This window comes from Marasmius oreades, chromosome 4 (genome assembly GCF_018924745.1).
Source record: "Marasmius oreades isolate 03SP1 chromosome 4, whole genome shotgun sequence".
Taxonomy (NCBI): Eukaryota; Fungi; Basidiomycota; class Agaricomycetes; order Agaricales; family Marasmiaceae; genus Marasmius; species Marasmius oreades.
This window is the reverse complement of record NC_057326.1, coordinates 4,138,178-4,160,861: the sequence shown is the minus strand read 5'-3', so window position 1 is coordinate 4,160,861 and position 22,684 is coordinate 4,138,178. Positions and strand designations below refer to the sequence as shown.

General features: G+C 45.9%; 7 protein-coding genes across 7 annotated transcripts; 6 read left to right on the top strand and 1 right to left on the bottom strand.

Annotated features, from left to right (window-relative positions):
• Positions 1-1,286: 1,286 nt before the first annotated feature.
• Positions 1,287-4,093, top strand: E1B28_008072 (uncharacterized protein; the record flags this gene model as incomplete). The annotated part of the gene is made up of 11 exons (XM_043152859.1): positions 1,287-1,913; positions 1,969-2,006; positions 2,061-2,128; positions 2,175-2,254; positions 2,311-2,367; positions 2,430-2,838; positions 2,903-3,073; positions 3,132-3,503; positions 3,571-3,729; positions 3,788-3,880; positions 3,943-4,093. 11 exons carry the CDS (start codon positions 1,287-1,289, stop codon positions 3,975-3,977), a joined length of 2,109 nt encoding a protein of 702 aa, XP_043010946.1. The 3' UTR covers positions 3,978-4,093.
• A 963-nt stretch (positions 4,094-5,056) lies between these two features.
• On the top strand, positions 5,057-12,102 carry E1B28_008071 (uncharacterized protein). The gene is made up of 27 exons (XM_043152858.1): positions 5,057-5,814; positions 5,865-6,151; positions 6,211-6,316; positions 6,426-6,704; positions 6,767-6,846; positions 6,902-7,055; positions 7,120-7,210; positions 7,270-7,391; positions 7,461-7,486; positions 7,542-7,587; positions 7,647-8,125; positions 8,211-8,229; positions 8,281-8,543; positions 8,607-8,639; positions 8,698-8,767; positions 8,839-8,907; positions 8,964-9,289; positions 9,344-9,425; positions 9,491-9,822; positions 9,887-10,063; positions 10,135-10,369; positions 10,427-10,492; positions 10,547-10,686; positions 10,745-11,012; positions 11,068-11,148; positions 11,205-11,718; positions 11,784-12,102. The coding sequence occupies exons 1-27, from the start codon at positions 5,104-5,106 to the stop codon at positions 11,993-11,995; spliced, it is 5,268 nt and encodes a 1,755-aa protein (XP_043010945.1). The 5' UTR covers positions 5,057-5,103; the 3' UTR covers positions 11,996-12,102.
• Positions 12,103-12,728: 626 nt separating this feature from the next.
• E1B28_008070 (uncharacterized protein) lies at positions 12,729-13,373 on the top strand (the record flags this gene model as incomplete). Its single annotated transcript, XM_043152857.1, has 3 exons — positions 12,729-12,759; positions 12,941-13,115; positions 13,187-13,373. 3 exons carry the CDS (start codon positions 12,729-12,731, stop codon positions 13,371-13,373), a joined length of 393 nt encoding a protein of 130 aa, XP_043010944.1.
• Positions 13,374-13,986: 613 nt separating this feature from the next.
• Positions 13,987-15,287, top strand: E1B28_008069 (uncharacterized protein; the record flags this gene model as incomplete). The annotated part of the gene is made up of 6 exons (XM_043152856.1): positions 13,987-14,003; positions 14,065-14,370; positions 14,431-14,454; positions 14,516-14,551; positions 14,619-14,804; positions 14,855-15,287. 6 exons carry the CDS (start codon positions 13,987-13,989, stop codon positions 15,285-15,287), a joined length of 1,002 nt encoding a protein of 333 aa, XP_043010943.1.
• Positions 15,288-16,300: 1,013 nt separating this feature from the next.
• Positions 16,301-16,585, top strand: E1B28_008068 (uncharacterized protein; the record flags this gene model as incomplete). The annotated part of the gene is made up of 2 exons (XM_043152855.1): positions 16,301-16,497; positions 16,558-16,585. 2 exons carry the CDS (start codon positions 16,301-16,303, stop codon positions 16,583-16,585), a joined length of 225 nt encoding a protein of 74 aa, XP_043010942.1.
• A 336-nt stretch (positions 16,586-16,921) lies between these two features.
• On the top strand, positions 16,922-17,485 carry E1B28_008067 (uncharacterized protein; the record flags this gene model as incomplete). The annotated part of the gene is made up of 1 exon (XM_043152854.1): positions 16,922-17,485. The coding sequence occupies one exon, from the start codon at positions 16,922-16,924 to the stop codon at positions 17,483-17,485; it is 564 nt and encodes a 187-aa protein (XP_043010941.1).
• A 2,078-nt stretch (positions 17,486-19,563) lies between these two features.
• E1B28_008066 (uncharacterized protein) lies at positions 19,564-22,035 on the bottom strand (the record flags this gene model as incomplete). Its single annotated transcript, XM_043152853.1, has 11 exons — positions 19,564-19,694; positions 19,747-19,875; positions 19,921-20,298; positions 20,381-20,554; positions 20,610-21,000; positions 21,058-21,114; positions 21,166-21,245; positions 21,293-21,360; positions 21,415-21,452; positions 21,516-21,797; positions 21,856-22,035. 11 exons carry the CDS (start codon positions 22,033-22,035, stop codon positions 19,564-19,566), a joined length of 1,908 nt encoding a protein of 635 aa, XP_043010940.1.
• Positions 22,036-22,684: the final 649 nt, after the last annotated feature.

Sequence of the window (22,684 nt, the reverse complement as noted above, 5' to 3'; positions counted from 1 at the left end):
GCTGACGATTCTTGCGTTGTCGTCAAAAACAAAAATCCTACCCAAGATCAATCAGACCGCCACGATTAGGCCAAACACTATAGGAAGCATTTGACAAGCTTCCCAGTTGTAAGATGTTGTTTCCGGTCTAGATGAAAGTGGCTCTTGGTATGAACAGCGTCTTTACAACCAGGAAGGGAAAAAAACTACCGTAGGTGAGATTTGAAAACCGGACCTTATTCGTGGCCGAGTGTAATCCAAAGCGGGTTTTGAGCCGAAGTCGGGAATCAGAGTCTCCTCGGCCGCGTGAATTTGGCGAATACTTTTCTCACGCATTTCTTTTGCCTCTCACATTCAGGTTTGCCAGGGACACCGCTATAAGCTGTTCCTTGGAATTGACCGGGTTTACATACTAAGACCTCTTCGGTTCATAGTCCGGATCAAAGCTGCATCAAATGGAGAACAGCTAATGACGCTTTCGCTTTCGGCTTGATTCGGCTTCGGGTGCGGCAGAGCAGCCGACTACAAGTTTTTGCATCGCCGGCGCGTCTTAGCTTCTTTACCCAAGATCTAATGCAAAACGACATAGACAACCCACGGCCCGCAGCCCGCCATGAGGCACGGATACTTGGTAAACTAAAGTTGCTGTTTTGAGCAACGACTCCTCATCAACGACATTCGAGTTGTGGTTTGACCGCCCTCAGAAATCTGGATGACTTAACGCATTGTTTGATTGAGAGGAAGAAACGAGAAAGTGCTACGAACCATTTCTAAGTCGTCTCTAAGGATTCTCTTCTCTCAGTTGAATTATGGAATGCTGCTCGTAAGAGGGCAATTGAGAGCTGGTCGGATGGGAACTGTTTCAGACCAAGTTATCGCTCCTATGAAGAAAGTTCCTGTACTCCGGATGATCGTCTTCGACGTTTGAAGCTGGAATGATATGAGTATCCCCCAGCCTTTATACGGTTCAAAGACCTAAGCTCTGCTGTTCCGGAAGGTCTCAAAGAAACGGCACACACGGTGGCTTATGTGCACACTCCACTCTGGTGAAACGTAAATGGGCACTAAGTCGCCTCAGGCTGCTTCTTCGTACCCGCAAAAGCCCGAAATAATGTAAACGTGTTCGTGCAAAATCGTGGCTTTTTCGCCAAGTTTATGGGGAATCTTCAAAGTGCTGCATGAGAAGTCCAAGTTGAACACGTGGAGGGCCGGATCATTTATTTTCCAAAGACCGCGATCATTCCGCCTGATACAGAATGATACGGTCCTGGAATGGATACAAATTCCCACTGTGTCTTTGGTTATAAATGAAGGCAGTGCGGCATGGTCGAATTCTCCCACTCATCTCCGTCTTTACAGTACTTAAGTCTCTGGCGAGGATGACTTCATTTTTCCAGGAGTCACACCACATAAATTTCTCTGGAAACCAGTCATTTACGAATGCTAGAACAATCGTCAACAATTTCCACCCCATTTATCCAGCCGTCCCCCACACTGATTCGGATTCGGATTTGTCTGATAAGGAGAGGACCACGTTATCTACACTTCGGGATGAGGAAAAACGGCTAAATTTGGTGAATCAGCTTTCCGATTTTTTGTCAAATTTAACCTTTTATATCTGGCTGCACGATATACGTTCAACGCTTTACTTTCAACAGGCTAAAAAACACGGTTTTAGATCGATAAAAATCGGAGACATCATTGTGGAGAGAGAAGTTTCATCGAATGTGCTCGAGGTTTCAGTCAAGCGTCCTACTGGTAGTGTCTTGAAGACGACGAACCCTTTTCGAAACCGCGTTAATAGTCAAGTAACAACTTCGGTCAAGATTAGACGAAGGGTACAGGATGCGAGAATCATCAAGTTCAAAGATCAGACGTTCACCGTGGTCACTTTTGAACCGGAAGATGGGACAGATGATGACGGGGTCGAGGCTGTGAGATTATGTTCAGCTCAGGGAGGAACTCCATGCTCAATTGTTGTACGTTCAGGTCTGGAAGCGGGTCTATGAGGCCTCGTCTTTTCAACGGTGAGCTCAGCTTGTTATATAGGCTCAGCGCTGACAGACCCGATCGAATAACAGGCGTGAGATATTGCCGCAGCTTTTCGGGGTGGGTCGGTCACCAACGCCCATGTTAATCTACCATGATGGTGTGTTCCCCTCGCTTTCCTATTTCCATGGCTGACTGCAAATGAGCATCTCTGGGTGGACAGACTGTTAAAGCGCAGTTCATGGCCAAGGCGCCGATCGTATGGAGTTACCTTTGGTATAAGTTGGTATGTTGCACCGTTTCGGTGACCCGGGTTATCAGACGACAGCTTCCTTCTCCCAGACGTGTTCAGAGTATGCTATGACAGCCGATGGAGATATGCGGAGGCTACTGAAAGATGTGTGATCATATCTAGACTTGTTTGAGATTTCCCCAAAGTCTGACGGTCCTACTTATGACAGGTGACCACAATTAATGCGGAGGAATGGGTCTTCAACTTCAGAACCGGTTCGTGGCAATACGACCTCACATCGTTTATTGCACAATGCGATCCCAGCTTTAACCTCGGCAACCGCATGATATTGCCCGACGTTCTTCTAATAAACCAGCTTCGCGGGAATTTACCGCTCGAATCCAAGATGATCGTCGATGGTTTACAACAAGACTTCCTCAGGCTTATCGCTTCAATCGGAGCGATGCGCCCCGTTGGAGACAAGGACTTTTCATACCACACCCTACTTACCTTTGGGGCTGTCATTGATCCAGAGAAACCTGGGATTCTGGCACACCTCCCTTCCATCTCATCACCTCAATGGTACCACCGTTTATCCGAGCATGGATTAAAAGCCAAGGTTAGAATATCGCAATCAGGTAACTAGCTTTTATTTCGACTATAGCCTCGACCGAGTTCTTACCAACAATTTTCCTGTTATAGTCCCTGGCCGCGTTGATCTGAAATTTGAGAAGGGCGTGAATATGGTTCAACTAGAGCTAGGATTGGAGATACCTCCCGACAAACGTGAACAATCACGAATTGCCTACATCATTCAATCGCTCGGGCTCTGCAAGAAGTTTGGCCGTGCAAGAGACACCTGGAAGAATCTGGGTGAGTTTGTGTCCGAATGTTTGGAGGCTACGTTTTAATGGATTTACCATTGCTCAAGTATTCGTCCATGAATTTCTATTCATTCTGACTGGAACAGTCACTTCCGAATTCATACATCGCACGGCTGGAGCCTATCTGTTCGTGACACCAGTTTTCTCGATACTCGAACGGATAAACGGGATGCCTTGTATCCAATGGCCGTTGAGGGCCCCATTGTACTATTGGTCTTCTGATCCGGAAGGCAAGATACTAGTCCCGAAAGAAGATTGGGAGCGGGTTGGAATCCCCGAGCTTGAATTACAAGTGTACGTTGGGTCATTCTGGGACACAGATGAATATGCGGCCATGCAGGAGTATTTGACAATACAAGGGTACGATTATTATGGCGACCAGCTTGCGAGAGCGCAGGGGTACCAAAGTATGAATCGATGTAGGTTTTTTTCATATCGAGTATCATCTTGGTGGTTTGTATTCTTATTTCGATTGTTTTCTGTCAGGGGATCCACACACGACTACTCAGGTAAGGCTTGAAGACGCGGACGATTGTGTTCGTCTAGAAGACGGCCAACAAGCGATAACTGAACGGGAAAGGGACCCGAATGGAATCACGTCTCCTTCAATGTATTCATTGATCTCGGAGAGTGAAGCACAAAATGGTGCGTGGCTTTTGAGTATCTTGATGCCTCTCGGGACCCAGACTTACTTCTGTGGCAGAAGAACCGGTGCTTGGTGAAGTCTCGGCTAGTAGTGAAGGCGGTAATTTCGTGGGATGGCTACAGAAGGGTTGGCTGAATCGCCGGGCACCAGGTAAGTTGCCGATAATCACGGAGTTTTGAGAACTCTCAGCTTAGATTGACGAATGTTGACAGGGAAAATTGGTAGACTTAAGGCTGCCAGTAAGTAAGGCCCTCAGACGAGAATAAGTCTGAAAATTGGCTTTGGACTGCGCGTCGGAGACTCGGAGTACATGAGATGGGTGTTAGAAGAGAATGTAATAGTACGTACTGTTTTCTACCAAACGACGTCGACTTTAGTCGGTACCGTCGTTCCGATTCCATGAATATGTGTGTAAAAGCCTTGTGTGGGGTGGGGCAACTGCACTTTCCGCGTCGTGCTGCTTAATAAGCAACCCACGGTTCACAGCCACCAAAAACATGGCACCTGGATGTCGCGTCGCGTCTCCAGCCGTTTCTGACGGTTCAAGGCCTCTAACACAATAAATACGCTATCTATGATGTATCGTAGTAAATGCTGCACATTTCCGGAATTGGGCGTGCTGTGGGACCGTTCCCTCCACTTGACGCAGCGTTTCTCGTACAGCGCGACGCGTTGTCACAGTGTTACTCTGCGTTACACTCGTGCTTGCTGAGAGTTAGGGGCGACATCTTCGAAAGGTTAACTCTGTTTTACTGGGTTGTTTTTGCTCATTTTTTTTGCGCGCATTAATGTTTAATACCAAAAACATTGTATTTGTCCGGAGGGATTTTTGAAATTCCAGTTGTGTCAAGAGTTACACTCACGAACACACCCTTACTGGTGGTCAAATAAAAATCCCTCCGGACAAAATTTAGATATTTGATTCTAAATGTGATTCAAATACTTTATTTGACATGAAACTGTCTGAGGAAAGTGTAGTTTACAGGGCCGCACTTCAGAGGAGGCTTGAGGCGGACGTGATTAAGTAATCGTTATTTTCCCACATCAAGCAACAAGTGTAAGTTGCCCCACCCCACCTTGTGCTCTTCGCGAGAGTGCTTCGGCGATATACTAACCCTTGATATGCTGAATGTTTACCCCTAACTCCTATTGTATCACTACGATTTCTGGCATAAAGTTGACTTCAAGGTTAATTAAGAGGGAACCGGTACCAGCACTTGCTCGGCTTTGGATTCCGCGGAAACGGCGCTTCGGATATTCAGAGGTCACATGACTAAGGTTCGAGGCATGCAGTGGCTGTGCCTTCCATCCGACCCTGAAATGACTGCGGTTTTTCCTTTCCTCCGTCTTCCTCCACGCGACTCTGAGTGACCATGGGTATCTGTGGCCATTCGGGTCTGTTGAATCTACACGAAGCATGTATTCGAGACTCCTGGGCAGCAGTCATACCAGCAACCTTCGTCGTCTCTATCTGTCTCCTCTCACTTGCGAATACCCCGTCGTTATCTGTCACAACACTTTACAAGACCGTCAGATACCCGTTTCGACCATTTTTGACGTTAACAGACGCCGAAGCATTGGATACTGAGGGAGATGAAGCAGGATCTGAAGAGAGTGGACGAATTGGTGGAGAAGCAGGCACGACGGCAACAGCAGCAATGGAATTTTCTGTTTGGAAAACAGTCGTTTTGGTGTTTATCGGGTTACTGGAGGTTATCTGTTGGACTATCGCTGGATCCTATACCCTCATTTCCGGAGAAACTAGCACCAACACGAACGCTGCCTGGAACGGAATCCGACCGTTCCTCGTCGCCTTTACATGGAGCTACACCGTCATACGCCCCATCCAACGTCCAACCGCGACTGCGCCTTTCGATCTGTTCATGATCTACGTGTTACAGTTAATGTCTGGTGTTGTCCAATTCGGAGGGATCCTCTACGCTCACACCGTACTCGACATGCCAGCCTCGAGCATGACGGTCTTTGCGCACACCTTAAATCTAGTCGGGATACTGGTCCTTTTGAGCCTCGTTCTCAGCATGCCATTAGCTCTTCCAAGCACAAGAGTCAAACCGTCCGAAATCGTACGTCCGACCTATGTCATTTTCGGTCCGTTTTTACTCATCCAATTAAGGGCCGGTCAATCTCACCAGAAGATTACACGACCCTCTGGGGTTGGATATCCTTCAGTTGGATATACCCCCTCGTTCACCGTGGGAAAAGCTCCACACTCAACGAAGGAGACGTCTGGAATCTCAGTCCTACATTTCAATCTCGACCCCTTTTCATCAAATTCAGTAACACCCACCGCACCACGCTTCTGAAAAGGCTCTGGGCCGCAAACTCGTTGGATTTGATTCTAGATGCGGTGCTTACTATAACGAGCAGTTGCTTGAGTTTCATGAACCCGTTCTTCTTGAAGTTAGTTTTCTTTTTTCTTTCCCGTTTTGCTTTTTTTCTTACGAGTTTGAACTATACAGCCATATCCTGTCTTCAATCGAAAAACATGGAGCTGATGTCACTCCCGCCGACCGATCTAACGCGTACATTTACGCTTGTCTCATGTTTCTGACATCGTTAGCGAAGGTGCGTTCACGGTTCATGGTTTTCTTCTACCCCTTATTATACGCTTTCCTTCACCCTTCCTCCTTACGACTCCTCGCTTTCTTAAACTTGAATGCTAACTCTCTAACAGGCTGAATCAGATGTCCAACACCTTTGGTTCGGACGGAGGGCTGCTACGCGCATCCGTTCCGAGTTGATGGCTTCTATCTACGACAAAGCGTTGAAGAGGAAAGAGGTTGCAGGAGCGGGCGAGTCGCATGACAAGAAGCACGACGACAAGGATAAGGGGAAGAATAAGAGTAGGAATAAAAAAGCGAAGGTAGGGAAGGAGAAAGAAGAAGATAACGAACCAAAAGCCGGTGCAGACGTGGGGAAGGTTGTCAATTTGATGGCTGGGGATGCGACTGTGGTGAGTAAAACATACGTTCTCTAACGAATCCAGATTCTACTACGCCCTTTATCCCGATATAGGTAAACGGTGCTTGTACAGGGTTGTACCTCATCTATGGTTGCCCTTTTGAAATCATTTTGGGTTGCGCATATCTCTATCAGTACGTTTCCTCCTCTCGCTTGAAACTCTTACGCCAACAAAAAAGAAACACACAGACTCCTAGGATGGTCTGCATTCGCAGGATTTGCAGTTCTCCTCGCGGGTTGGCCATTGAATACGTTATTGGCGAAACGGAGTATCAGGATTCAAAAGGGTACGATGGCGGCTAGAGATAAGAGGATGGGAGTGTTAAATGAGCTTATTGGAGCGGTGAGTTGGGCTCTTCCCCCCCCTCTGCTCTTCATTTTCGAATGCCTTACTCTTACTCCCCAAGGTCAAATTTATCAAATTCTTCGCATGGGAGGATCGATGGATTGATCGCGCTATGGGAGCGAGGGAGAAGGAGATGAAGTGGATGATTAAAGGTGATGTCTAGTCTGGATTCGACACTCTTTTTACCGCCGTTACTTACCATTTTCCCCAGCCCGTATCAACTGGATCATGTTTTATCTCCTGGGGATGAGTGCGCCGATCCTCATTTCGATAGTTTCTTTTGCAACGTTCGTTGCACAAGGGAACGAGTTGAGGGTTAGTACGGCATTTACGGTGAGTTGCTTTCTGAGGTTGTATCCTGAGTATGTATGGCTGACTTGCAGCACAAACGTCTTACCGCAGGCCATAGCTCTCTTTGGTATGATAAGGTTGCACCCCTTCGTACGTTGGGTCTAAAAACGCTTTCTAATCTTTGCCACTCAGGGCACCCCTCAACGTTATACCTACATGGATAGTCCAACTTCTTAACGTGGGTTTACGTTTCTCAAAAAAAGCTTGTTTCGGTAACTGACGAATCTACCCACCCAGACAAAAGTCGCACTCGACCGTATCGCGGTGTTCCTTGCAGAAGATGAAGTAGATGAACAAGTTTCATCTCTCAAGGGCCTCCACTCGAGGGAAGACGACCACTCTCACCAGCCTCCTTTCCTCTCTGGAGACTCGGAAGGCGGCTTGGGCTTGGAAGGCGCCACACTCAAATGGAACAAAATTGAGAAGAAGGAGCAGCCCAAGACTAACGACGATCCATCTCAAGCCCAAGCTCAATTTCGGACTTCATGGTTTTCAAGCGTGAGGTCGAGGATGAGGAAGATCAAAGGTGCCATCTCCAGGGATAGTACCACCGCTCATGGCAACAACGACACCACTGTCGCTTCAGTCTCAGAGACCGGAACGGTTCATTCCGTTCGTTCGGATGATGCCTCGCAGGAACGTAGATTCGAGTTGAAGGATATTTCGGTTTTGTTCCCAGAAGGAGAGTTGTCGGTCGTTACTGGACCTACTGCGAGGTATGTTTTCACCTCTTTACCCCCCCTCTCTCATTCAAACGAACTCAATTCCCGTTTTTTTTTTGTTTCCCCCCCCTTTCGCCAGCGGCAAAACTGCTCTTCTCGTAAGCAACTTCCCTCCCCACCTCTAATCAATGTTTTTCACCACCTTCTAGATGGCAGTCTTGGGCGAAATGACCCTGCTTAACGGTCGAGTCATCCTTCACAAAGATCGGAGAAGGGTAGACGAACATGGGTACACACGTACGATTTCATACGCTGCCCAGAGTCCGTGGTTACGGCACCAAACGATAAAGGAGAACATTCTTTTTGGATATCCGTATGATGAGAAGAGGTACAACGAGGTGGTGGAGGCTTGTGCGCTCAATCCTGACTTTGAGATTTTGGAGGATGGGGACGAAACGGAGATTGGGGCTAGGTGAGGGTGGTTTGTTTCGTTTCGCATAATTCGGTCTGACCTAGATTTTTTTGCTCGTTATAGAGGCGTCTCGTTGAGCGGTGGACAGAAGGCGAGGTTCGTAGAAGGGTTTTCCGTTCATTTTACACTTGCTCTAACTGGTGGGTCTTTCCAGGGTTGCTCTGGCGCGGGCTGTTTATGCCAGAACGAAGTATGTGCTGCTGGATGATCCACTTAGTGCTGTGGTCAGTAGTGATCGTTTTACCCCCAAACATTGCAACTAATTGACTTCTCTTTGGTCTATTTTCTCCCTTAGGATAGTCATACGTCTCGCTACCTCTACGAGAATCTCTTATGCGGACCTCTTCTCCGTAATAGGACTGTGGTACGACCCTTTCTCCCTCCGCCTCAAATAAGAAATGCTAAGCAACCCATCAACAGGTACTGGTAACACACCACGTCGACCTTGTCCTACCTGGAGCACACTACCTCATTCGCATGCTCGACGGTCGTATTGATACTCAAGGCACAATCAAAGACCTCCGTTCACAAGGATTATTAGAAGGTATCGCTTCCGAAGCTGGAATCGAGGCCCATCGTGAACAAGTTGCCGTCGCGGAGGAGGAAGGGAAAGCAAAAGCTACGCCGGAACCTGAGGTACCGGGAGACGCTGGGGAGCAAAAGAAACCGAGGAAGCTTGTGAAAGATGAACATCGCGAGACGGGTAGTGTGAAGTGGAGGATATACAAGAAGTATTTGGAGGCTTCGTAAGTTATACCTTCGACTCTTCGGTCCTTTTCTGGTGACGACGCCCACCACAGTTCATATTATATTTGGGTTATCTTGGCAGTGTTCGTCGTTATGAACCAGTTTTTGGGCGTTGCAGAGAAACTTTGGATGATAGTGCGTTCCCTTTTTGTCATGTTGGGGAACGGACATTCGTTTAACTTGTTGCTTTCCTTCTCTAGCAATGGGGAGAGGCATATGGGGATGACGACACGTCTTTCCGCTCCCACTCCTTCTCAGCTTTCCGTAGCACTGGAGGTATCTCCGACCACGAATACGTTGCGGACAGTTACGTGTATTCGCAACACCACCAGACCCCTCTCTATACGTATGCTTCCAACCGTACCGGAGGCAGTCGCCCTCTGTTTGGCGTAAACTTGCCAAACGCATATGAACATCCACTGTTCTATGTCGGGATTTACGCAGCCATCGGTCTCGTGAACGTGACGGTCAACCTTTGTTCTGTCATTGCGCAGTATACCGGGGCGTTGAGGGCTTCTAGGGCATTGTTTAAGTGAGCATTTCTCTTTCTCTAACATGACATGACATCAACTGAACGGCGATCGCACCCCCCATAGACAACTGTTGGAAAGAGTAGTCAGAGCAACGTTCCGTTTCCACGATACTACCCCTCAAGGGCGTATGTTGAATCGTTTTGGCAAGGACATTGAAACGATCGACTCGTCTTTAGCTGGTTCCCTTCAGGCCGTCAACTCGTCTTTGGCGAGTTTCTTTGCGTCTGTCATTACCATCACGTACGTGACTTTGGTGATATTATCTTAGACGTTGACTGACTCCCTTTCGCTTTTCTCTTCTTCTCATCCAGTGTCTTCTTTCCTCTATTCCTTCTCCCAGCTACCGCTATTGGTTTCGTTTACCGGGAACTCGGAATCGGCTACCTCAACACAGGCCGTGACCTGCGACGGATGGAATCCAACTCCCGGTCGCCTATCTTCTCGCACTTTGGTGAATTACTCGAGGGAATCGTGACTGTTCGAGCCTTCTCCGCTGAACGTCAGTTCTTGGATAATCTCCATAAGAAGATTGACCATACCACCAAGGTGCGTTGGAACAATCTGTTTGCTCGGTATTTATGCTAATCACGTAACTCCTTCTAGATATGGTACGGATTTTGGATGACGAATCGTTGGTTGCTGCTCAACTTTGATTGTATTGGGTGTTTGGTACGTCTCCTCCCTTTAAACATTTGGGGCAATTCTGAATATTGATTTCTTCAGGGCGTATTCATCACCGCGCTGTTCTCGATTTCCAGAACAGACCCTGGTATCGCAGGCCTCTGTATATCCAGCGCGCTCAGTTTTACGGGATCAGTTTATTGGGCATGTCGATTCTGGACGAACTTGGAGTTGGATCTCAAGTACGTTTTTTTTTGCTTTTCCCAAAGTCGACTTCTGTTATTCAACTTTCAACTTCAGCTCGGTAGAAAGAGTCGTAGAATACCTTGAAGTTCCGCAAGAGCCTCCAGCGATCATTGAATCCAACCGTCCTCCTGCATATTGGCCATCCTCGAGTGCAAACAACGACACGCTTATCCGGGTCGAGAATGTATCTGTCAGGTATGCTCCGGAGCTTCCGGAAGTACTGCAAGACGTATCGTTTACGCTTAAAGCTGGAGAGCGGGTTGGGTTACTTGGAAGGACGGGGAGTGGAAAGTCGACGTTGGCTATGAGCGTTTTACGGTTTGTCAGTTGCCGTCTCCTCGTATTTAAAGTCGTTATACTGACTTGCTGTCTTCCAGGTTGACCCATCGAGCGGCCGGATTCTTATCGATGGAATTGACATCTCGACACTCGGAACCTATGATTTACGGTCTAGGCTGGTACGGGTGCTCTTTATTATCCGGAACGTTGTTGAGACGATTTCTTTCTTTTCCAGACATTCATTCCACAAGACGCCACCTTGTTCTCTGGTACCCTCCGGGACAACCTAGATCCATTTCATGAACACACGGACGAAGAGTGTCTCGATGTGCTATATAGAGTTCAAATTATCCACCCAAACAATGACGGAGGATCTCGAAGATCTTCTCGGGCACCCTCTACCGTCGCCTCGGGCTCCGCTTCACCCGCAACTTCCCGACCCCCTTCTGTGCAGGCTAACCGGGAAGAGGACATGATTCGGACCATCACATCAGATTCAGACTCGTACTCGACTACCACTACTGACGTGGAAACTCGAACGAGCACGATCACCTTATCCACCGAAGTCACAAGCGGAGGGACCAACTTCTCCCAGGGTCAAAGACAATTACTATCTCTGGCGAGAGCGTTATTGAGGAGGAGCTCTGTTATCGTATTGGATGAGGCTACAAGTAGTATTGATTTTGCCACCGATGAAAAGATTCAAAAGGCAATCAGGGAGGAGTTTGGGCAGTCGTTGTTGTTGACAGGTATGTTTTTATGCCTCTGGACTGACTCGCGTGGCTGATTTTCTTTTTTTTTTTCACCCCAAAAGTCGCCCATCGCCTACGAACGGTGATTGATTACGATCGACTGATTGTTTTGGATAAGGGCCGGATAGTAGAGTTTGATACACCACTGAGCTTGATACGGAAGGAGGATGGGATATTTAGGAGTATGTGCCTGAAGAGCGGTAAGCTTGCGGAGCTGGAGAATGCTGCTGTTGTTGCGAAAGCAGAACGTGATAGTCTTAGGATTGGTCAGTAGTCCAACGGTACCGGCGAAATTTTAATGTTGCCTGTAAAGAGTCTATCTTTCAGAATCATGGTCGTACAATACATATCGTCGTATTCTTTTTATTTCTATTTGCCTCATAAACTTCTTTCTGCTTGTATCTAAATGAGGATGGCAAGGAACGACAGGCTACAGAAGATGCCAATTTTAGGAAAGCGTACATAATGAGGAACATCCTTCGGTACAAGTTTCGAACGAAGCAACTCTCATTTAGGGTATGAGACGTTCGGGGCAAAAGGCAACGCGGCGAAGCGTTTCCGAAAGGAAGAGAACGGGCCGGCACTGTAAGAATGTGTGACACAGTCACACTTTCCGCTCGAATCTCGACATCCAAGACACTTGCCACTGGGCTCTTTTCTCGTCAAATAGGGGTTCAACCAACCCGGGAAATCTTGCGACCCAAATTCCTGGGTGTGGAACGAGGATACTCAGAGTAGAACGAGAAAAAGGCTGGAGGTAAAAAGTTACGGCAGCTTCGATTGGGCAAGCGTAAGACTTTTCTGTGCCGTTTCTTATTCGATTCCCAAACTCCATATTCTCTTTAGCATGCCTTAATTCATTTAAATCATCCTCTGAGGACCGGACTCATGCCTGAGTAGGGCGAGATATCGGCTTCTTTGAGTGGGCATTATAAACAAAGCCGTAGTCGTTCCAGTGAGAATACTAATTCTCGAGGACAAACCCAGCGTTGGTGGTTGAGGCGACGATGACGATGGAGTTGTTAACTTCATTTCCGAGTAAGCGTTTCGCCTTATTGTCTTTGTTTTACTTTACTTCCTTCACCCATGCACCCTTGGCCATGTACACTCAAATTTCCTCTTCCCTTATTGCTATGCAAAAGCTTCCATATCTTCCATTTCCCCCAGCCTAAATACTCGTACTCGACTTCATCGAAAACCTCTAATGCCTTTCTGTTAGACTTTCTATCGGTATCATCAAAGCCTCACGCAAGTACGAAGAAAGGGAAAGGACGAATTGCAGCTAGGCGTGAGGCGGAGAAGGAAGTCTATGGTGTTGGGGAATTTTTTGCAGGAGGATCACGGGTTGGCGGCGGACGAGAGGGGACAGTTAGGCATAGAAAGTCCTTTCAGTTGTGCGTATCACTTTATTGGCTGTTCGCATCACCACCGCCTACACAAGTACTCATTGCTTCCGGTCACGTAGCCATTTTCCCTGCCATCTTCACCACCCGGTACCAGCATCAAGGTTACGATCCACGTTATTCTCACTTCTGAAGGAAAAAACTACACCAAATATGCTTTTATGGCGGTACTCGCTCCGTTTCCATGGTTGCTTGGTGACAATTCACACCAATTTGGTAACTTATAATGGTCGTGGTTATCCTTCATAATGAACCGCCCCCCGAGTTCCGAGCCTCACAACTTGCGTGGATTCAAATACCAGTTGCACCCCGCCGGAGATGTCAAATATGATTATCTTGGAAGGTGTGTGGGAAGGCCCAGTGCAAGACCGGGAAGGTTGCCCGTGACCATGGGAGGGAATGAAGAATAGCTCGCGGACGTGATATTAGGAAGCTATGGGAGCCATCTATCAGAACTTCCAGGAGTAGTGGAATCTGACATTTGACTGATCAGTCTTAAGATTAGGTGGTTGTATGCGAGTTTATGCCAAATCTTTCCTTCATGATTCCGTACTGATATTACTGTTCGTTATCGATATAGGCTATGAATGCGCCTAGACGGCCTTTTTACTTTGCCTGCAGTGATCGTTGTTGAATGGAGGCCTTCATCTATCGTCATGTATGAAAGGGCTGTCAAGAGATGAAAGACCCCGCCATCATCTTGACAATCTGTCCACGGTGCCTTCAGAGATCAATGATGTCCTTTTGTATCTTGAAATGATCGTGATGACCACCGCCACTAGCATTTGGGTAAAATCATATCTTGGAAGTAGGATCATTTGAACCCGTCTTTCCTTCCGCCTTACAATTCCAGCGGGCTGGTATGGATATTGTCCTAAGGTGAATTCATTACCCCTTGCCTAGCCTTACCTTTGTGAGCGAAACCAACCTTTTCCTATAGAGCTTCCTTCATTTTCGTTCTTGCGCAATTCTGCGTAGGGTTTAACATTACCCTACCATCCCCGCTATCTATTGGTGTTCCCCAAGCCTTCAATTACACATGGAGTCTTACGGACACACAGAACAGTCCGTTAGGAACATTTGTCGCGATGCTCATTCAACCGCCAGAGGGTTTTAACTGCCATGACCTTGAGACGGGAGGAGACAGTCTGATTAAAATCGTAGAGAGCTTTGCTACCGTCCAAGTTCCTGGTCCTGCATTCCCGTCATCCGAGGGGAAGTTTTTTCTTACCCCAGGCAAGGAAGGGTGAGTGGCCAAGTATTCGGTTGATATTCTATGATTCTGACCTTGGTTGGTTTACAATAGGAAACATGTTGTCTGCACGCATGGGTAAGAGGGCTATTTGATGGATGAGAAACGCACCCCGTTAATTCGAAACATCAAACGCTAGAAGTCTCCCAGCAAACCTGCTGAATGCGCCGCTCAGGTGAGGGCTCCTTTGCTTCGTGTTCCTGAGGTCCGGAGTTGATACTGATAATACAATCTGGTGACAGTGACATCTTCAAAGGTTTCAAAAATTTAAACTTGCTTGATCAATCAAACCCATTCAACGTTTCCTCGCCCACATCTGCAAATTCTACTTCCACTAGTGTCTCCGCCGTATCATCCTCTCCAAATCCTTCCAAAGATCCGGACAACGGTGGCCAGAATGATGGCCACGATGATGGCAAAGGTCGAGGGTATGACGTTCGAACCCGATTGAATTCTCTGTGACTGAACCAATATTCAGCAATCATCATGGCAGTGGCAAGACAGCGGGAATTGTAGGAGGTGTCCTAGGAGCCGTAGCGCTCATTTTCATAATCCTCGCCATCTTCCTCTACCGGCGCCTCAGATACCAGCGAAAACTCAATCAATTCCACAAAGAACACATGCTTCTCCAACAACAACCTCCATCAACGTTTCTTTCATCCACCATTCCCGTACAGCGCGTTACTTCTTCTCCAATCCCCGGGATCCTTGCGCCTCTGTCTCCTATATCGACTATGAACCGGCGGTCAGATATTCCAATGGGATTTGAAGAGACTATGTTGACGCAGAAGGGTCCCTATCAGTTCTCTTCTGATGATCATTTAGCTCGCCCTTCTCCGCCATCGTATTCTGTTGCCCTTCCGAATAAAGCTCTGCCGATGTTTCCAACACAGCATCATACTCCAGATTGAGCAGCTATGTTTAGACGCGTGCTCGGGTTTTGTTATATAATGATGAACATTGTAGGAAAACATGATTGTATCCGGAAGAACAAGATTGTAGTTTTGTATCTATGAAATCTCCACATATCACCGATAACATCGTTACGTGTTGAATTCTGGGCGTAGGAAGGTTGAATCAAAATGTTCGCCTTGTACAGGATAGCAAGTTCCAGGCGACTTCGGCGGCTGACCGTACATCTTAGGGCTCCGGCTCCGTCCTTAAGCTTCCAGAGCCGAGCCAAGCTCTGGCTTTGAGACTCAGGCTTGAGGTCCGAGGTCTGGAAAGCCCAAGCCCAGGCTTTTGGCAAGTCTTTTTCTTTGGTGTATGTCTATTTCCCCCGGCATGGAACTTGAACATGAACATTATTTCCAGGTCTTGACCTGGCCACCACCTTACGCAGCTGTTATTCATCATTGAGTTTCTGTCCCACATCACTCCCATTCTGTTCCCTCCCTTGATGTTGATGGTCGTCATTGATATAAGTAGGGTATAGATGTGGCTTGACGGCCTTTCTACTATGATCTTTGAACACTCTCCCTTGCCTGTAGTGATGGTTCTTTAATTGAAACATGTTTGCCATCAGTTGTAATGCCTTCGGAAGGTATACAAATCACAACATCTTTGGACAATCCATCGGCGCGATTTTCCTGCCTTCAGTGCACTCAGATGGTGTCCTGTGTTTTGTACCATGAAACAATCATGATGTCTGTTGCCAGTAGCGTTTAGATAAAACCACATCGTTGAAGCGGACTCACCTGATCCCCTCTTCCCGTCCACCTTACATTCCCAGCAGGCTGGTATGAATATTATTTTAAGGTGAAATTTCCCCCCATGACTAGCCTTACCTTTGTAAGCGAAACCAACCTTTTTCTACAGAGCTTCTTTCATTCTCATTCTCACATGACTGTGTGAAGGGTTTATCATCCTCCTATCCCCACTATCTATTGGTGTTCCCCAAGCCTTCATTTACATATGGAATCTTATGGACACACAGAACAGTCCAGCAGGAGCATTTGTCGCGATGCTCATTCAACTGCCAGAGGGTTTTAACTGCCATGACCTTGAGACGGGAGGAGACAGTCTGATCAAAATTGTAGAGAGCTTTGCTACTGTCCAAGTTCCTGATCCTGCATTGCTGGCATCTGAGGGGAGGCTTTTTCTTACCCCAGGCAAGGAAGGGTGAGTGGCCAAGTATTTGGTTGATATTCTATGATTCTGACCTTGGTTGGTTTATAATAGGAAACATATTGTCTGCACACATGGGTAAGAGGGCTATTTGATGGATGAGAAATGCATCTTGTTAACTCAACTCATCAAATGCTAGAAATCTCACAGCAAACCTGCTGAATGCGCCGCTCAGGTGAGGGCTCCTTTGCCTTGTGTTCCTGAGGTCTGGAGATAATACTGAGAATACAATCTGGTGACAGTGACATCTTCAAAGACTTCAAAAGTTTAAACTTTATTCACCAATCAAACCCATTTAACGTTTCCTCGCCCACAAGGATAAGCTTTGCAAATTCAACTTCCACTAGTGTCTCCACTGTACTATTCTCTCCAACTCCTTCCAAAGACTCAAACAACAGTGGCTAAAATGATGACCACAATGGTCAAGGGTAAGAACGTTGCAGATCTGATTTGTTCATACTTGACTGAACTGAAATTCAACAGTCATCCAAGCAATGACAAGACCCCAACCACCCCAGTTGTAGGAGGTACCTTAGGAGCTGTAGCCCTCATTTTTCTAATCCTTGCTATTCACTTCTATCGGCACCGAAGACCCAACCAATATGATCAAGAAAATAAGCTCCCTCACCAACAACCCCCACTGCCCACATTTCTTTCATCCACCATCACAGCTGGACAGCATGTTACTTCTCCTCCAATCCCAGTTCTTATGCCCCAGTCTCCTATATCAACTATGAATCAGCAGTTAGAAACCCCAGTGGGAATTGAGAAAACCACATTGGTCCAGCAAGGTCTCTATCAGCCCTCTTCCTATAGTCATTCAATGCGTCCCCCCCCACCACCATATTCTGTTGCCCCTTCAGATCAATCTGTACCATCTTCTCCACCATCATATTCTGTTGCCAATCAACCTGAGCCCAGCCAGGTGATGTCTCCAACAAAGTATAGTCCAGATATAGCAGCAGGCATGATGTCAGGATAATTATATATAAAGAATGAGATTGAAGCAAACAAGTTTGAGAACTAAGTATACCTCTGACTATACAATTGATTTGTTATGATCTTCAATTTATGCAGCACATGAGCTCTCATCACCTAATAATGAAAGAGTAAAGTGAACCTTTTACCAGCAGAAGGGTAGTAAAGACATTTTAGTCATGAAATCCAGAATGTGTGGTGACAAGGACATCAATGACTGGAAATAGAATTTTCTTGGTTAGCATTCCAGTTATCAACAAAGTTTTAGACTGTAATACACATATCATGGATTTGTGGCATGTTCCATCTACATTATTGGTACCTCTCCATGTATCTTCAGCATTGACCACACAGACAGGGGACAAGGCATACTCAACCCTTGTTTCTTTTATGCATTAACAATTAATAGATGCAAAATTTTAAGTATAATGCCATACTTGGAGTCATCTTCTGGTCCAGATAGCATGGTGTGACTGTGCCTTCTGAAAATAGAAATAAATTAGAAAATAATAATAAAATATAAAATCAACATACTTGCCCTTTCTCTAATCATTGAGACCAAACTCCCACACAATGATCCTCTCATCATGCCAAGAGACTGTAATCTGAAAAAGATTTGAAGTCAGTGCAATCTGAGGATAATAACACTACAAGAAATTTTTTTGTCTTTATACATTACTCACAAATATAGAAATGAATGATCAGATGTGCAAGAACTGAGAAAAATGATTCATATGGCTCCCAGAGTATTGAAATTTGATCAGAGAGCTTGACAGAAAATTGTGGCTCAAAAGCCTTCCTGGACTACTCCAAGCTTGTTGTAACTGTCATTCAAAATTTCAGGACCTGACAAGTACCTGGAAAAATTGCAGTGTTATATAGAAAAAGATGTGAAAATTCAGATTCTTATCCATCCTACATCACGTACAAATATTCCTCAGCACACTCCATAATCACAGCAAGAATAAGTAATAAAACTAAGTCACAGACATTATAGCCTAAAATACATGAGTTCTCAGTCAAAGTGCACTGATACAAGTAATGGACATTAGTCTGTCTAAGCATCTGGGATATCAGACACAATGGAGAATCTATCATCATCTTCACTGTCAACTGCTGGTGTAATTTGCTTGGGGTTGTCTTTGACTATACATACTGCATGTCAGGAGGGTGAACCGCCTATGCATATGCTGGGCCTTGAGCCCTGATGGTGAGGATAGCATACGCCTAAAACAACCCAACACCCATGTAGGGCGTACTCCGAGGGGTACCAAACCCTGGTACTCCGACCTACTATGAGATTGTACTCCAGACTAATGCTGGCAGATCATCCTATGGGCCTATTGGCAATAGAGGATGACAAGAGCTGGCGACCAAGGAGAATGAATAATGATGATGTCTGGTATCGTAAATATCCGTGAATCGTGTGATGAGCCGTACGACGAACTGTACTCCTATAACAAGAGCAGACCTTCAGCGATGAGAGTGTCCTATGATGAGGACCGTACCCTCACAGGTCAGTACTCCAATGACAACGAGAGCATACAATAGACGGTACCCAACGTACACCAATGTAGTGTACCACATACCTGTAACCTAGTCCATGCGTACCCCATCCTGTACTCTAACACCAGAGAAGGGACTCTAGGACAAATCCGGACTACGATTAGACGGCAAGTCCTCTAATAAAGGCGACCTGGGCGATGTCGAGCGACAGAGTGAATGAGGCAGAGGCAAAAGGTAAGGATAGGAAAGGATACAAAGGAAGACAAAGGATAGAGGACAAAGGACAAAGAAGATCAAATTCTAGGGAAATATCTACCACTAAGTACTTCTTATATACCTATCTAGTAGAAAGGGTTGTACTCCTATACCGATGACCCCTTCTCTAAGATTAGGAGTACTCTCCTATGAATCGACCTCTTTCATATGAAATCTCCCTTGATCGTACGCCAAGTCCAACCGCAGTTGACTGTATAGGAGGAAAAGTCGGTGGCAGGTGCTACTGCTGGTTCAGTTCATGACAGGTAGGTACTACCCCTGGTTCAGTTCATGACACTGCACCTTCCAGTATCCATCAAGCTAAGCTGGGAGTTCCCAAAAATATATAAATGGTGGCTTACCATGACCATGTTTTAGCCAATCCCTTGATAGCCAGCTCATGAATTTATCACTTTTTAGATTCTTCAAAGCTTCATTGGATCCTGGGTTCTCTGCACCAAGTCAGTTGTGGCATTCAAGAAAAGTAAAGTATTGATGACACACCATGGCAGGTCTCACTTTGTGAGATCAGAGAATCTGTTGAAGAAGACATGATGGAACACAATTGGCCTTCAGCTTTTGTCCATTCCTGGCTCTCTAGATGAACCCATTCATCCCCAGTATGTGGATCCCCTGGAAGAGTGAAAGATGAGCCTTGAATAAATATGAAAAACTCACACTGGTTCATAATTTGATATCCATGCACCCTTGCATACTCATCACTGTAAGGATCATACCCCTTGATTGTCAGATATTCCTGCACAGATGCATAATCAAACTGAGTCCATGAAGTCCCAATATATATGTCCAAATCCAGTACTGGGATGCAATACTGTGCCCAATCCTCCTCTGGAATTGGTATATTCCCTTTGGAATCAGAAGACCAATAGTACAACTGGGTGTCCAAAGGCCAATGGAGACATGGCATGTTGTTGATTCTTTCAGTTGATATTGAAAGAAGTGGTTGGATAAATAGGTAGACTTGAGATGAGTAGTTGCATATAAAGTCAGTGGTGAAGGTCCCAGTCAGGATAAAGACAATTTCATCCATGAGCACTTGAATGACAGGCAAGGTATCAAGATATTAGCCAGATGCTACAGCAAGAACACAAATGGAGGAAACCAAACTTGAACTTACATACACTGTTCCAAGTGGCTTCAGGACAACCAGTATTCTTGGAGAGCTGGAGTGATTGACTGAGGTATGTACATTGAAGGTGTTCACGTTTGTCGGAAGCAATTTTCAACCCAACCTGTAGTCTGATTATGTTGACTCCAGGCTCATCAAATATCAGGTCAATATGACCAGGAACTGTGGGGAACTTTAGTAAGAATGAAGTGAGAGCCTGAACTATAATATAGACTACCTGACTCTGAAAGTCTGGATTTAACTCCATGTATACTGGGATAAAGATGCCATTCAGGAAATGGTATGGAAGGGAGATGTGCCAGAATATGGGATTTCCCCCAATCAATAATGGCTCCAAAAGTAAGCAGACCATGAGGCACAAAGTCATGTGGAAGGATGTGCATAACTCCAAATGAGGTAACCAACTTGAAGAACTCTTCCTGCAGACCACCAACAATTGCCTCAGATTCAAGGCATAAATTCTGATTGGGTTGGTTCATTAGTTGAAAGGAGGTGAATAGAGTTCTGCTTCTGGACCTGGGTAACTCAGAAAAGGAGGATGTGATGTCATACTGCCACACATTGCTCCTGAAGTTGAAAACCCATTCTTCAAGATTGAATGTTTGAACCTGCCATAAAACCATCAGAAAAAGGAAATTTGAGACCACTCTAGATGACCTATGCACATTTTTCAACAATCTCTGCATATCACTGTCATCCACCATAGTATAGAATGAATGGTACTTGAAAGAACCTGTTAACTGAGTAACTAGAATACTGTGGTTTCAACATACAATTTGATGCCAGAGATAACTCCGAACAACTGGTGCATTGACACCAAGCTGACTAAATATAGCACCTCCACCAATGAATGCTGTTTTAAAGTTAGACATGGAAAGGGAAAGTAAGATAAAAACACACCATCATGGAATATTAGGGTTGGTATTCTTGACTGGCTTAATCCAAAAAGCTGAGGTAACATGTCATGTCTGTGGTTCTGGACAAATAAAACACTATTATAGCTACATATGAAATAAGCTCACCGTTGAGAGGATGATGCATCATAAATCTGCTTCCATACCTGATACGATAATGTCAATCAGGCGATTTGAAACCCTTTCAACAAGAGCCAAGTAATTCTTACCATCTCGATATTCTCAGCATCTGTCCCATCCTCAGGTTTAAAAGTGACCATGGTAAAATTTTGATCCTGAAAGTTGATAATTGTTGCATTCTGTATCCTCCTTCTGATTTTGCACGAAACACCGACTTGATCGCCTCCGTTGACACGGCTTCGGAAGGGGTTTGTATCCTTCAAGACACGGCCAGCAGGACGTTTGACTGAAATGTTGAGAATATCCGATGAAACTTCTTTTCCCATAATAATATCCCCCATCCTTATTAACCTGAACCCATGTTCTTCAGCCTGGGCATGATAGCACGTCCATCAGCATTGTCTAAGGGCAATTGGAAGGGATGCTCACCAAATTAAACAACTTCTCCTTGTCCGATCGCTCCTTATCCCGCAAACATGATACCCCATATCCAGGCTGTGGGAGCGCCGGATAATTGTGGTTAACGATGGTTCTTGCGTTTGTGAATGAATTTCCCCCAGAGAAGTCCATATGGTGTGAGTCTTGGAAAAAGGAAGATGTTGCCGCCATACTGGGAGAGGGTGAGAGCGGGAGAAATCATCCTGTGAAAATGCCTTGTTCATTTTTATATGTGTGACCATAACCGTAACATAAAGCCCGCTGCAACATCCTAAGTTCGTGACTTTGATCCGGGATAACAGGACAAAACGGGAATAGCAAGGGTATAATTAACCCTTGAGGCGTCATTAACCCCGGCTTTGAATCTGGTTTTATGTATTGACTATTGACAATTAGGTTCTGTCAATCGCTGATACGTGGACGGAAAAGGAGCGATGCTTTGGAAAAAAAAAGAAATGATTGACCTGAACCTTGCCTGAACCAGGGTGAGAAGTTAAAAAGTTGGAACCACCGGCCGGACCCGTGAGGGAAGAAGACTGGTAGTGTGTTGTGTGTTACGTGCATTTGCAGGGAGAGTGGACTAGCTATAGTATCCCCCAAGCATATAGGTATCGCCTCGCGATCTATACAATATCTGAAGTTCTCAACTATTCACCTTCAATGATTAAATATCCGCGTCACGAACTAATCGCTATTCGAGGCAAGCAACCGCCCCTCTGTCCCCCCCCGCGCTGTGGAAAGTTTCCCTAATGAAGAGAAAAAACATTGCTTGGTAAGTGGAAGTTGATACTTTGTAGGGACCCATCAACCTCGTTTTTCC